Genomic DNA, 14,617 nt, shown 5'->3' with positions numbered 1-14,617 from the left:
GGGTGGCTGCGTGTTTCCGGAAGACGTGGCGGCTCTCGCCTGGGCTGCTTCCCGGCTTCATTTTGCCCGACTCAGTTTCCCACCCTGGGCGTTTCCAGGTGCTGCCGCCACTGCCCTCACCACTGCAGCCATGATCTCCTTAACGGATACCCAGAGTAAGCGCCTGCCCCAGGGTCCCCGTCTCGAGCCCCGCACACCCCGCGCTGGGGCTGGGTGTCGCCCGCCCGCCCGTCCCTCCGCCCGGGTCAATGAATGAAGCTCCGCATTGGGGGCGGCGGCCTGCGAGACTGGGCGAGGGCTGCCGAGACCTGGGGGGCTGCCTGGAGGGCACGGGGGCTAGACTTGCAGTGGCGGACCTGGCCTGGGAGGAAAGCCAGTGCGGCTGGGTGGGACGCCCGAGCTGGGGAGGGGGAGCTCTAGCTGGGCGTCTGTCTCGCGCCGGGGTCGCGCCGCTCTCTCCGTGCCCTGTGAGATGGGCGCTTTGTTCCGGGGACCGCCACAAGAGGAAGTTTGATGCGCGGTGCTCGCGGCCCACTCTCGGGGTCGAAATGTCATCTCCTGCAGGCTCTTTTTGAAAATGTGCTTACACTTAAGTGTTTTTAATATTCTCCTTTTGCGGTCACTGGACGCAACCTTCCAAAAATCCCTTAAAAACGACTTCACTTTTCTACCCGCTAAAGTTTCAGCAGTAGTAAAAAGCCACTTTGTGCTCAGTGAAAGGATTTCTTTCGTTTGTATTGTATATTGTGCTTTGTGGCTTATTATTTTAGCATCGCTTTCTGCCTGCCACAGAGTTCTCCAGGCCTATCTTATCTCAGGTTAACATTGCTATCTGTTTCCTTTTCTTTCAACAGAACATTTGCACTTTTCTACCCTTCCTTGTCAGTGAGTTTTGTATTTATATGCGTACCCAAGCTCTGTGCTTGCTTATCTTTTGATGGTCGTGATAGTCTTTTTGTCTCACTTTATCTTCCATGCCTTTAGTTTCTTATCCAGTTAACTTACTCAGATTTTCAAGAGTTTAAGAGTTAAATAGTGTATTGAAGTGAAAATAGAACTTCATTTAAAATGTCCTATTTTAAAGTGGAGTCTTAACGTTTAGATTCAAGTCATGGCACACTTGATTTTAGCAGAGCTTCTAAGGTCTCCTACACACACTGCCACCCCAATTAGGCTCTTTTCCCGTGGCCCAGGAATGTTGCACATTTTGGTCCATTGGCCTCACTTGTTCTGATCAGAGAAAATAAAATAACTGTATAAGTGTAGTCTTTTTATTTGGGGGGTGGGAGGGTCTACTGCAATAATAATTAGTAGCAATTATATAAACGTACTTTCAGTTCACTGTGTGCTTTCATATAAATCATTATGTCTAATTATTATATGAGTTAGAGCCCTGTAAGGCAGAGAGGAGCATACCCCTGTTATAAATTGAGATACAAAGGAAACTCAATGCATGGTCATAAGAAAAGTGACAGAAACAAGTCTTCATCCCAGGTCTACTAGCTCAGAAACCTTTGTTTTTCTCATTGTACCCCACCAGCATCTAAGAAGACTTGTTATGAACTTCATTTGAGATCTTAAAAGAATCTGTTTGTGATATTAAATATATAAAAATGTGAATTTTTTATCCTGTGCATAGAGATTCTCTTCTATTGAAGGCTTATTATAGGGATGAGTACCTGATTTACATCTTTCTAAAAGCCAGAAAAGGGTGTGGGGTTGGACTATGAGCAGAATAGGAACATGGTGAATTGAAACATAAAATTATTAGTGAACCAAAAGCTTTTCGGATTTCAAATTTGTGTGTAGCTGCAGGGATTGGCCATGATTCAAGTGATTTGCCAGTATTATTCTGGGATTTTGATTCTGGGAGAGGGTGACCAAGCACTGATCAGAGTAGAATAAATAGCAATTCATGATTATTTTAAGGGATTTTAAAACAGCGCGCGCGCGCGCACACACACACACACAGACACACACACACACACACACACACACACACACACACACACACACACACACACACACACACACACATATTCAGAGGGATGAGAAAGAGGCAGTTCCCATGTAGCCTCTGTCTTCATTTCATTTTGTTGCATTTCTTAAAATTCTACCATGATATTCAATTGAATATAACAGCAATCCAGTTGCTATTCAGCTGAATTCTTTTTTCTTAATGACTTCTGTATTTTGAAGAGCATAGTAAGAAAGACAGTGCTGCTTTTTAAACACTGCGGACAAAATACAAAAATGCTAACAATCTTGGCTATTGGATTATGCATTTCTTTCCCTATAAAATTTCCACAATAAGCTTTTTATGTTAGACAAATTAATTTTATCAGATTGTTCTTTTTTAAAAAAACTTCTGGGCAGGAGGAACGAAGGTTTGATACTACACAAAAAGAAGATTAATTTATTTTACTGGATATGATTCTGGTAGGAAGAAAGCAGTTCTAGGTAGGGCTTTTGATGGCCAGAGAACTTCACAATGCATAAGGATAGGAAGGAAGGGAATTCTGGAGATGAGAAAAGGGCACAATGACAGTTTGAATCTTTTGACCCATTTAGATCAGGGGAGACTTGGCAACATCATGCAAGTGCCAGTTTTGGCCAAGAAGTTACAGGCAACTGTTTTCTGCTGGACAATACTAGATAAAGGAGTAGGAATGTTTTGGTTCCAAGCTGTGGTTGTAGGGCCATAGGCTGTGGAAGACTGGATTTAAATTCTAGCCTGATTCCACACCACCACCACAATCCAACCTTACGCCCCAGTTCCCCCCCCACACACTTTCGCTGATTCTATGATCAAAGGTAATTAATTTCTCTGGGTCCTTAATTGCCCATATGAAACATGGGACCATTGATACTTTTTAACCTCACATTTGGTTAAAGGAATTACAGGATATTTCCATAAATACTTCATTAAGTAGTGTATTAGTTCATTTCTGTTGCTTATAACAAAATACTTGGAACTGAATAATTTGTAAAGAAACTATTTATTGCTTACAGTTTTAGAGGCTGGGAAGTCCAAAGTCCAAGGAATACATCTGGTGAGAAACTTGGTGGTGGGTAGTGACTCTCCACAGCAAAGCAGGGTGTCACATGGCAGGTGGTGGAAGCAGAGAGAGAGAGAGAGACTAACCTCTCACTGGCTCTTCTTTTAAAGCCATCAGAACCATGCCCATGACCACCATTAAACAATCAACTTCTTAATCCAGTTACTAGAGCATGGTCCTCACAATCTAATCACCTCTTCAAGGTTCTGCCTGTCAATTACCATAATAGGATTTCCCACCCTCAGCAGTTACTGTGGGGGTTAAGCTTCGGTGAGTCTGGGGGGACATTCAATCCACTGCAAATGGTAAACCATACTTAGATGTTGTCCTTTTTCACTGCAGTCAATTTTTAAATAGTTCTACTGGCATCTACTCAGTTCCGTTAGATAACAAACTAATATTAAAATTGAATCACCTAAAGATCCTTCCCCCAGAAGTTCAGTATATTCCAATGCCCTTGAGTTTCATTTAACCAAACATATTTAACCTGAAAAAAATCCTGTGGGAAGAAGTATGGCTTAATGATTAAGCACATGGGCTTTGGATTCAGATAGATTTAGGGTCGAATGCTTAACCAGAAAGGTGACTTTGGGCAACTTAAGTTAACACTCTAAACTCCTTCAGTTTCCTCCACCTCTACAATGATGCAATATACCTACATTTCAGTAGTATTGGGTAGATTAAGTTGTATAAGGTATGTGAAGAACCTCATAATGCCTAATTCTTGGTAAATTTTCAATACCTAATAGGTGTATTTCCATGTAATTTCCTTTCTGATGAAAAAACATCTCAAAATTTCTATATAATTATTCAGATTCTTTGCAAAAAGATGGAAATTGGTCATATTCAAATAACTCAGCTGCCAATGATTAAACCTCAGTTGCCAAATAGTTATTTAATGGAATTTTACTTGTTCTTTTGTTAGTCTAAATAGTTAACATCTAAACTGTTTAGATTTTGGTAAATTCTTTTAAGGCATTTAAGCATGCATGAAAGTATCAGCCTCAAATTTTCATAGGAATGTGTGTCTGTGGAATACACTTAAACTGGTGCATTTATATGCAGGTATCTGAATTCTTTTAGACTAATTTGGGAGCAAAAGATGTCTAGAATGAAAGTCAGTAGTAATTAGAAAATTGAGGAGGTGAGTGATGTAGAAAAAGGTAAAGATGATATAAAATTTCAAGTCATCATAACATTTTGTATGACTTAAGATTTTTTTAAATAGCTGTGACTTAGATTTTAGCTTTCCGGAGCTGAGGCAAAAAGTTAAGTAACATCAGGAATAACTAATAGTGTATTTAAAATTGTGTTTCCAAAAATATGGTGGCTCCTGCTCTGTCTCATTATCTGTATGCAGTTAGTGCTTGTAGATAAAATAAGGATTGAAGGCTATATTTCCTAAAAAAAAAATGAAGTAGAGTGCTCAAGGAGGTGACTTAGTAGATTGTGCTTTGTAGCATTATAGAAGAGTACATTTCTCACTTTAGAAAGTTAAGACTTTTCAAAATAAAAACATAAGACTTAGAAAATGTAAAGTCAGTAAAATTACTAATTTTATGTACAGGGTGAACCTAGACGTCAAAGCTTATACTTTGTCCACCACCATATATTCAGTACCTAGAACAGTTCCTGGCAGCTAGTAGTTGATCAATGGTTCTTTGTTTTTGAATGAAAGAGGAAAAAAAAACCTATAATATTAACATTAGGTAAAGCAGTATTCTTTGAAACTTTGGAGGAGTGATTTTAAGACTAGACTAAATTAATTCATAGTTTAGTTAAATTTGTTGATAATAAATCTATAATAAGCCATGAAGAAGTTAAAAGTGATGCCTAACCATCTGATAATTAACTTTGAGAAGACAACTATCATAATTCCCAAAACATTTCTTTTTGCCATTATGAGAAGCAGTATATAACTTAATGAAGTATATTGTGCTGACCTAAATTTCTAATGGGTTAAAGAAGTAATTAATTTTAAGAAGGGACTACAGATATTGTGCATGTTAATAATAGTCATAGAATATGAAAGGAGATAAATTGGAAACCTATATATTTATATCTGGTGCTAGAGAGGTTCTTGGGAGGGGGAAAAAGTGTATAACCAAAAGTTTAGAATCCTGATTTATCTTTTTCTATTATGGGTATGTCTGTGAATGCTATCTCCCATACAAAGATTAGAAATTCACACTCATATTTTAAATTGTAATTTGCTGATGTTAATTTAATTTGTTAAGATCTTAATGAATGTCATTATGAAGTTGACCTGCAGTGTTGGGGGCCTATTTCCTTATATCAACCGAAAGAAAAACTGAAAAATGTTCTTTCTTAGTTTACAGGGATGTTAATGTGCCTTTAATTTTTCTGTACCCTTAACCATATAACTTATATTGCAGAAATTGGAATGGGATTAACAGGATTTGGAGTGTTTTTCCTGTTCTTTGGAATGATTCTCTTTTTTGACAAAGCACTACTGGCTATTGGAAATGTGAGTTTTTAAGTACATATTTTAACTAAATTAATAAGGAAATTTTAATTGCAAATGAATTATGTGCTATTAAATTTGGGGGAAATAATTCACTATTACACATATATAATTTCTATTACATTCTGTATTTCCATCAGGAACAAAACCTGTAAGCTTTCTGTTTAAAAAAAAAAAGGTTAACACTTAATGAAGTTTTCTAGTTCCATAACTACCTGTTAAGTGTTTATGTGATTTAGAATAGATTAAATGAAGGCTACCCCTAAATAGGAGTTCAAAACAGATGACTTGATAGTCTCATGTCTTGGTAAATTTGTTAAAATGTTTTGAATTTAAACATCTGAAACTTCACATTTGACTCAACTGCATAAAATAAACAGACTTTTAAAAACCTTTAAACTTTTAAAAAATGTCTCTGTATTAATAGTTGACTTGCCTAGAAAGAGGTGTATATTGTTTATTTGGAATGTGTACTGTACTATTCCATGTGTGGAGATTTTACAAGAGTTCTAAAAATAAATAATAATGCTTCTAAGAAGACAATAAAGTCACTGAATAATGATTAGCTATCTTTGAAGTATATATAACATTGGGCTTTTAAACAGAAATAGGCAAAGATAAAGGATAACAAAATTGTTCAAAATTGATGTTTTACTCACAATAATATAAACAGCATTGGTATCCCAGGTTATGAAGCTTAACTTTTAAGCATAACATATGTTTGTGTGAAATATTTTTCATTAAAGAAAGTTAACGGGAGAGGGCAAGTATTGGAAATAAAACACAAGAAAAAGCAAGCCTTTAATAGATCACCATTTTTTGTCCACAGTCAGAAAATGTACAAAATATATATATGTATGTATGTATATTTGAAAGCGCATGGTTGTATTTTTCTTTTCTGCTGCCATCAGATATTCTTTAATTAATAAAATTAGAATATTCTTCCTGGCTTTGCGTTATTTCTTCTGCTGTCATCTTGACCATGTCATATTTCTGTCATCCGTGGAAACTCCTATAGCCCATGATGAATATTTCAGGACCAGGAGGAATACCTTTGAGTGACATATAGGCAGCTTCCCTCTTTATGTCTTGCCAACTCATTTGCTTGACTAAGCCATTCCCATCCAGCTAAAACTGGGAAAACTACTTTAAATGCAGATGCCCCTTGGTAACATCTAATCTTTTTCTGTTTCCCTTTTTCTCCATTTAATCAAGATAGAAGAGGAATGAGACCAGTCGATAACAGCTACAACTTTAACATCCTTAACCCACTCCTTAGTTCTGCTTCTTGGTGTGCATTGCAGTTCTTTCTGGCTAGTTGCCTACTTAAAAGCCACATAAATGTGCTTCTTTTTTATTATATCTAGCTTTGATCTTTCTTTTCAAATTTGTACAGTCAATTTAACTGCTTTTTCTATGTTATATTTTCTTTCTCTTCTAGGTTTTATTTGTGGCTGGTTTGGCTTTTGTAATTGGTTTAGAAAGAACATTCCGATTCTTCTTCCAGAAACAGAAAATGAAAGCTACAGGATTTTTCCTGGGTGGTGTATTTGTAGTCCTTATTGGTTGGCCTTTGATAGGCATGATCTTCGAAATTTATGGTTTTTTTCTCTTGTTCAGGTAAGGCAGTCATTTTGTTTCCTCTTTCAATAAACTAGTGTGCCAGATAATTATTATAAAAACATTTACATTGGTGTAAGGAGATGATAGTTTCCCTAAATGCGTTTTTGTTTAGATTGAATCTTTTATTACAGTTTTGTATTAATCAACTCGAAAAGTGTTTTTATCAACTGTAACTGATTGCCTAAGTAAGGATATAAATTATCTTGTAAAGTATTTTTTATGCAATAAAATTAATTTTATTGGCATTTTAAGGCATTATCTTTATGTTTGATATTTTCATCAACTAAACAGTCAGTGATAGATAGATAAATAAAAAGATAGATCAATCCAGCATTTTAGTATGTAGAACCTGATACTTCTTAGTTACTGCCACTTGATGGCAATTTGTTTAGTACATATACATATTAGAAAATTCTGTACCAAATACACTGTAGGAGATTTGATTAGTTAATATTTTGCGAATGCCATTTAACAAGTAAACAATAGTATGAATGTGAGAAAATACCTTTAAGTAGGTTGGTCTTAATTATTTATTCAAGAAATGTATATCTTTTGTCTTCTATATACCAGGGACTATATTACCTACAGGAGACATAAAAATGAATTAAGTGCCAAGTCTACTTTAGGGAATCTGATTTCTTACATGGGAAATAGACTGTAAAGATACTAGTAGGATATAGTCATAATGCCATTATAGATGTATATGCAAAATATTATAGGAGCATAATTAGGGAAGGAATTAATAAATCCAAGGAGAGGTGTAAGGAATGTTAACTGGTAAACTGGACTTTAAAGAATGGGTATTCATCCTATAAATGAGGAAGGCAAGGACAGTTAACTGGACAGAAGGGGCAGACATGATCATGAAAGTATACAGCTTGTTCTGAAAAGAATAGTCTGATAGAACAGGAGCATGGGATAAATGAAAGGAAATGATTGATGAGGAGACTGAAAAGAAATTTCAGGGCCAGGATGCAAACTTTCTCTGAATGACTTGTTGAGAAAAGTACACTTTATTCTGTAACCTGGGGAGCAGTGTGTGGGGGAGGGGGACCTGCAAAGACTTTTAATCCAGAAGTGATAGAGCCAGATAAGTGTTTTAAAAAGATTGTTTCAATATGAGGATAAAGTGTATACTGAAAAGAGAAAAACTGAAGGCAGGGAAGCCAGTAAAGAGGTTATTGATACAATACAGAGTATGGAGTGATAAGCTTAGGATCTTTGGACCACTCTTGACATTTTAGGTTGGTGGGTGGAGGAAGAGAAGGGAATACTGGAAGAGATTGAGAGATGAGGTCAGAGAAGAACGAGGAGTAAGGACCATAGTGGCTGAGAGTGGAGAGAGTAAGGAAGAGCAGCTCATCATGGCAAGTGTATCTGGCTGCAGAAAACTTCAGTACTTTAAGGACTGAAGAGAAAATCATTGGCTTTCTTAATTATACAGGAATTTTGGTAATGAAGGGTAAAAGTCAAAGCTGATTTTTGAGATTAATAAAGAATGGGAATTTGTAACATCATTGATAAACTTGGAATAATACATTGGCTTCATGATTTAGAAAAATGTCTGGTACAAATCCTGGTTTTTGTTGTTGTGTTTTGTTATGTTCTGAAATAGTCTTACTTTGAGGTATAGTACCAAGGGTCTTTTTCTAGATATTTGTAATCATAAATAATAGTATTTTAAATCACATGTTTTTATCTTTTAAAAAATACTTAAAACAAAAAAATCTTTCTGAATTTTTTTTCCTCTTTCATTTTTTGCTAGCTTTTTAATATTTTTTTCACCTTTTTTTCCCCCTTTGGGTGGCTGGATCCGAATCTGTGACCTTGTTGTTATAAGGCTGTGCTCTAACCAACTGAGCTAACAGGCCTGCTGAATTTAGCACTACTAGAAAACAATTGATTGTCTTTGAAACATGTACATGTACCATCAACATGAGAACTGTTTCTCTAATTTAAAAAATCTTGCTTTCTATTTAATTCTTTTAGTTCATATATTTTTACTTCCTGCAGATTCATAATTGAATCTTACTGCTTAATTCCTGAATTCTATCCATTGTCATATTTTCATCCCTATATGCCTAATTTTAAGACCTAGAGAAAGTTTATTTTCTGTACGTTTTTTAAGTAAACGTTTTTTTCTCTTCCTGTAGAGAGGTGGCTTAACTGATCCGCAATTAATTCTTAGTTAGAAGCTGTATAACTTTTGTGGTTCTGTAATTATGCCACAATAATGAGACATAATGTGAGGATTTCCATCTGGCATGTAGCCTGTCAATGTTAACTAAATGTTGGCACTTAGTATTTATTCAGTAAATGATAGGAATTATTATTTTCGTGGTGCCACACGTACAGTCTCGATGGCTCCTTTGTTTTGATCAATTTCATCTCACACAACTCACCACAGTTGAGGAAATCTTCAGCAGTTGAGTTGCGATAACTCATAATCTGAGCAGAGAGCACAGCTAGGCCTCATTGCACTCTTCTTACATTTTTACCAGTAATCACAAAATTTTAAATTATGCTTATAATAATTCATAAATCTAAGTTTGAAGCCTCTAAAGCGTTCAAAATTTTAAAGGATTCTTTATTTTTACTTGGTTAGCAATTGATTTTGGTAAAAGGAAGTGTGGAAATTTTAAGAACCTCTTTTTCCCTCTCTCAGGGGCTTCTTTCCTGTGGTCGTTGGTTTTATTAGAAGAGTGCCAATCCTTGGATCCCTCCTAAATTTACCTGGAATTAGATCAGTAAGTAATCATATATTTAGCAGTATATTTTTTAAATCATCAAAGTAAATATTGTTTGATGCTTTTTACTTCTAGAAATTTGAGTAATTGATACATGATTGAATAATTGATACATGATTGAATAATTGATGACTTTATTATGGTAAAATGGTTATATCACATAGATCATGGTTAACATGAAAATCAGAAAATGATCATTACTAAACCTATAAAACCTGAAATTTAATTTTACCATATCCGTTTTTAATATTGTTCTCTATTTTTTGATGTTACTCAGAGTGATTATGCTATGCTACCTTTCTCTTTGAGAATTCAAGGCATTTTTTAATTAACTTTTATATAATCTTTTATATAATCTCTAATTTTAGAAGCAGTAATATAAACAAGAAGCCATTATTTCTTGCAAATATTTTTTTTCTCAGATTGTATCACCAAATGGAGTGGATTAAGACAGTTAAAATACCATTATACTAGGAGTCAGATGATAAGGTTCTGTTCCCAGCGCTGTCCACAGTTTGAACAATTTTGTCAAATCTGTTTCTCTAGGGTGAACCTTGGTTTCTCCCTTGATAAAACAAAGTGAATCAAATCAGATAACAAATAAAGGTTAAAAAAAACATTTTTAAAATTGACAAGTAAACTTTTTTTTTTGACAGCTGGCCAATATGGGGATCCAAACCCTTGACCTGAGTGTTATCAGCACCACACTCTAACCAAGTGAGCTAACTGGCCAGCCCCAAGTGAACGTTCAATATTCATTCACCAAATATTTGATACTAAACTGCTAGCCTGAAGATTGTAACATCTCTTAGTAGAGGTTCAGAAGGCTTTTCGGGATTCAACTTAGTTATTGCCTCCTTTAAGAAAGCTTTCCTGACTCCCTGTGGCTGGCTTGGGATGTGCTTCTAGAGTACCCTTGCGAACAGCTCTGTCATAGCATTTACTTCTGTTTTAATTGTCAAGAAAAAGACTCCCACATGAAACTTTACAGTCCTTGAGGGCAAAGACACACTATACTTTAGTCACTGTTCTGCTGCCAGTTACCAGCATAATACCTGGCATATGATGGAAACTCAACATTTTCACAAAATGAATGAATGCAGAATGGCATTTCATTGGCCTCAGGGAACTTGGTCAATTTCAAGACAACTCCAGGTGACTTACTTTTGCCTACCTCCTTAAGTTTCAAAATTAAACGAAATCCTTAAATTCTAAAAGAATTGGAATAATTTGGAATTCAACTGAGTTGGAGACTCATGTCAGAAGTAACCCTTGTGCATATCCTTCTTTGGATCATTTTCATAGTTCCAAGTCTATCCTGAACAATTAGGATGAACTCGCTTTAAAGGTAAATTTAAAAGACTACAAGTGCTGTTTAGGTGAAGAGAGTTCATCAACTTCCTAAAGCTGTTTACAGATTTTTATAGATGTTTTCAAGAGAGAAGGTCTGTAGCATTTATTGAATTCTCAAAGAGCTAAAGGTTGGCTTACCCACAGAAAAATAAGTACCACTATAAACCTAATCCCATTTCCATCCCCAGGTTAATTTTAGAGTCAGAACCTTATAACTAAGACAACCTGGATATTTGCAGTTACCTTTGGAAAGAAAATATTGTGCTTTCTCTCCACTTAAATTTACCTTAAAAATCTAATAAATCCATGAAGAGTGTGCCAGTCACCTATTTGTGATAACATAAAATATTGGAACCTAGGCTTATAGGGGTATATATATCCTAATTTCACATGCATTAAACTCCAAACTCATACAGTAGTCAATGTTGTTTATACTTCGAATGGCTTTTGAATTTACTGAAACTTCTGCTCATAGAGTTATAATCATTATTTATATCCTTAGTTTGAGGATTTTGTGGTATTTGCATAAATGGACACCCAATATAATAGATTATGTTTTCTATCACTATTACTTCATTTTAGTAAATGCTAAAGTAAAAATGTGAATTGTGAAATGAAAGAAATGGTTAGATGATTGCTAAAATTTGATAGTATAACCACTGAGTGGTTTTAACTTTTAATGTCTCTACTAATTTTAGACTTTGTTTCAATCTTTATATCACCATCTGGAATCCTGAAGAAAGCCAAACTACTACTTATTTGGGGTGGAGTAACCAAAGTAAATAACCACTTACATTATGTGTGTTAAAATTTATATTCAATGACTATAAATTTATACTTACATCATTAAATCTATTTTTTAATTTCATTGCCACTTTCAGTCTAAAGTCCAGAATTCACAATTTAAAGTATTTTTAGTCAATAGCTGTTGTTAATTATTGAACTTAATGGAGTTAAATCTGTTTGTTCAAAGACTACGTAGGCCCAGAAGAGATCCACAGTAATGGTCAGTTGAAATATCTCATTGGGGTTCTTTAATGCATGAATGGCTGACATTTCAGTTTTTAATTGTTTTATTTTTTGTTAAGCTAGCAGTGTTAGCTTCATTTTATGCAATTTTTTTTATTCATTGTGTTGCATTTTCCATGTTGCACCCTTAAATTCATATGTATAACATGTCGTGCAAAAACAACTTTTAGAAAAAAAAATGTATATGGGTTTACTTGTCAGAAGATGGTGGTGAGTAGTATTGGATTAAACATTGTCAATCATACCTTAAATTTCCACGAATCTTTTTGTAAAGTTGGGTTTTTTAATCAGCATTTAAAATGTTGATATAATGGTTCATAATGCTACACAGGCTTTCTTTAATTATCTGTTTTTCTTCTCATTACAGTTCGTAGACAAAGTTGGAGAAAGCAACAATATGGTATAACAACAAGTGAATTTGAAGACTCATTTAAAATATTGTATTATTTATAAAATCCTTTGAAGAATATTCAGCACAAAATTAAATTACATGAAATAGCTCATAATGTTCTTTACAGAAGTTTAAGATGTACAGTTTACAGAATACCAACATCAATTAGCAAAGAAGCAATGAGAACAGGCTGCTATCAGGTGATCTAAGAAGTCAGCAAGCAAACTAAGGGAGATGAAATCCATGTACGATGCGTATTGAAACTCTTGACGGCTATTTTTATTGTTTTTCCACAATGTGTGAAAAACAGCCATCCTTAGAGAACTGTGGTGCCCATTTTGTTTTTGTTTAGGTTTTTTTTTTTTTTTTTTTTTTTGTAGGTTCAGGAGCACCCATAGGCATTTACTTTTTAGAAATGTCCCCTGCAGTGGCAAAAATATTTTTAGTTGCATTATGTCTCTGAAAGTGATGCATGGGTTGGATTGAATTATGTCATTTTAATGTATTAAAACCAACGAAAACCCAGTTTTGATGTATGAATTGCTTTTTTTTTTTTTTTTTTTTTGTAAAAATGTGGTTAAAATAAAACTTATGTGATTCTTCTGAATCTTAATAATTTAAAGCCAGATGAAAACCTAAACTAGATATTCTTTATTTGAATATACAAAGGTTGTTCTTTACTAGCTTTTAGTTCCTAAATTATAGCTGACTAAGCACTTTTTTGGTCAGTAACGGACTCTAGAAATACTCATTCTTCTTGAGAGTCTGACCTCCTAAGTATCTGTATCATTCATTATGTGTAAGCATTTAACAAAAAGCAGTCTTGACCATGAACTAGTCTGTTACACAGCTTGTCTCATTGAATAGTCTTTTACTTAAGATACTAAATGATGCAAACAAGTGGATTTTTCCACATTATGATGTAGCTTTTTTTCCTTTTTTCAATTTTAGCAATGGTTTATTATTTTGTTTTTTATCAATTAAAATAATTTTTGGTAATGTTTACTTTAAGACATGTAACATTAAAAGGTTAAACTTATGACTATTTTTTAAGGGCTATTCATTTACTCTGAGTTTTCCCTTATCTTCAGCTTTTTAATAACATACAAAAATCACCATGTATGACATATACTTCATATGATCACTCTTCATCTTGAGTTAATGGAGAAATACCTGAGTTCACATACTAAAGTTATTTTACTGTAATTAATTAAACTGGCTATATTTTCTTAACATGACACTAAAAAAGAATAGATTTTTTTTTTTTTTTTTTTTTTTTTGCTGTTGCTGATTGACAGACAGTAGGAAACAGCAGTTGTTTCTTCTTTAGTTTTCCAAGGTGGCAGCTTTCGTGGTAGATGTAGGAACACATTTCAACAGCCACAGTACTATTTGTTTTACCACTAATAATTGCACTATTTTTTTTTAACAATTGCAAAGCTTTTTAATACATAAAATCATAATTGAAATTTGTGGTTTTTATTTACAAGCATGTCTACAAAATATATTATAGCTTTGTTGTTTTTAATTAAATCTCTTGATGCACAGAGAACTCCCAACCTTGTTTGTCTAAAGAAGGAAAGACTTGGTATATAGTGTAAAGGTTCAGTCTTGTGGATTACTGTCTTTTTTGGTACTGGCATTTGACTTATGATGTAATCTGTGAAAATGCGATAATATTGACAAATGGAGACTCCTACCTCAGTAGTTCATGGAATAATAAGAGAACTAGTGCTGTGTTTAATGTTCTTCAAAAAAGTAATATCCTCACTTGGAGAGTGTCAAATATATAAAATTTGAGCATTGACTTATGTAAGGTGCCCTGTAGGTCTCTGTTATACATAGTTTTGACTGATGCATATTATTTACAGTAGCTAGATAAGTCTACCTTCTTAGAACAGGAACAATATCTGTTAATGGAAGGAACTTC

General features: G+C 34.5%; 1 protein-coding gene across 1 annotated transcript; it reads left to right on the top strand.

Annotated features, from left to right (window-relative positions):
• Positions 1–23: 23 nt before the first annotated feature.
• On the top strand, positions 24–13,210 carry GOLT1B (golgi transport 1B). Its single transcript, XM_063076037.1, has 5 exons — positions 24–155; positions 5,456–5,547; positions 6,986–7,164; positions 9,833–9,914; positions 12,664–13,210. Exons 1-5 carry the CDS (start codon positions 131–133, stop codon positions 12,700–12,702), a joined length of 417 nt encoding a protein of 138 aa, XP_062932107.1. The 5' UTR covers positions 24–130; the 3' UTR covers positions 12,703–13,210.
• Positions 13,211–14,617: the final 1,407 nt, after the last annotated feature.

Source organism: Cynocephalus volans, chromosome 12, assembly GCF_027409185.1.
Source record: "Cynocephalus volans isolate mCynVol1 chromosome 12, mCynVol1.pri, whole genome shotgun sequence".
Lineage (NCBI taxonomy): Eukaryota > Metazoa > Chordata > Mammalia > Dermoptera > Cynocephalidae > Cynocephalus > Cynocephalus volans.
Note: the sequence above shows the minus strand (reverse complement) of the source record. Positions and strands in the feature narration are given on the sequence as shown.

Coding starts and splice junctions, on each gene's coding strand:
- GOLT1B (XM_063076037.1), top strand. CDS start 131: ATGATCTCCTTAACGGATACCCAGA. Junction 5,548..6,985: donor CACTACTGGCTATTGGAAAT/GTGAGTTTTTAA, acceptor TTTCTCTTCTAG/GTTTTATTTGTGGCTGGTTT. Junction 9,915..12,663: donor ATTTACCTGGAATTAGATCA/GTAAGTAATCAT, acceptor TTCTCATTACAG/TTCGTAGACAAAGTTGGAGA.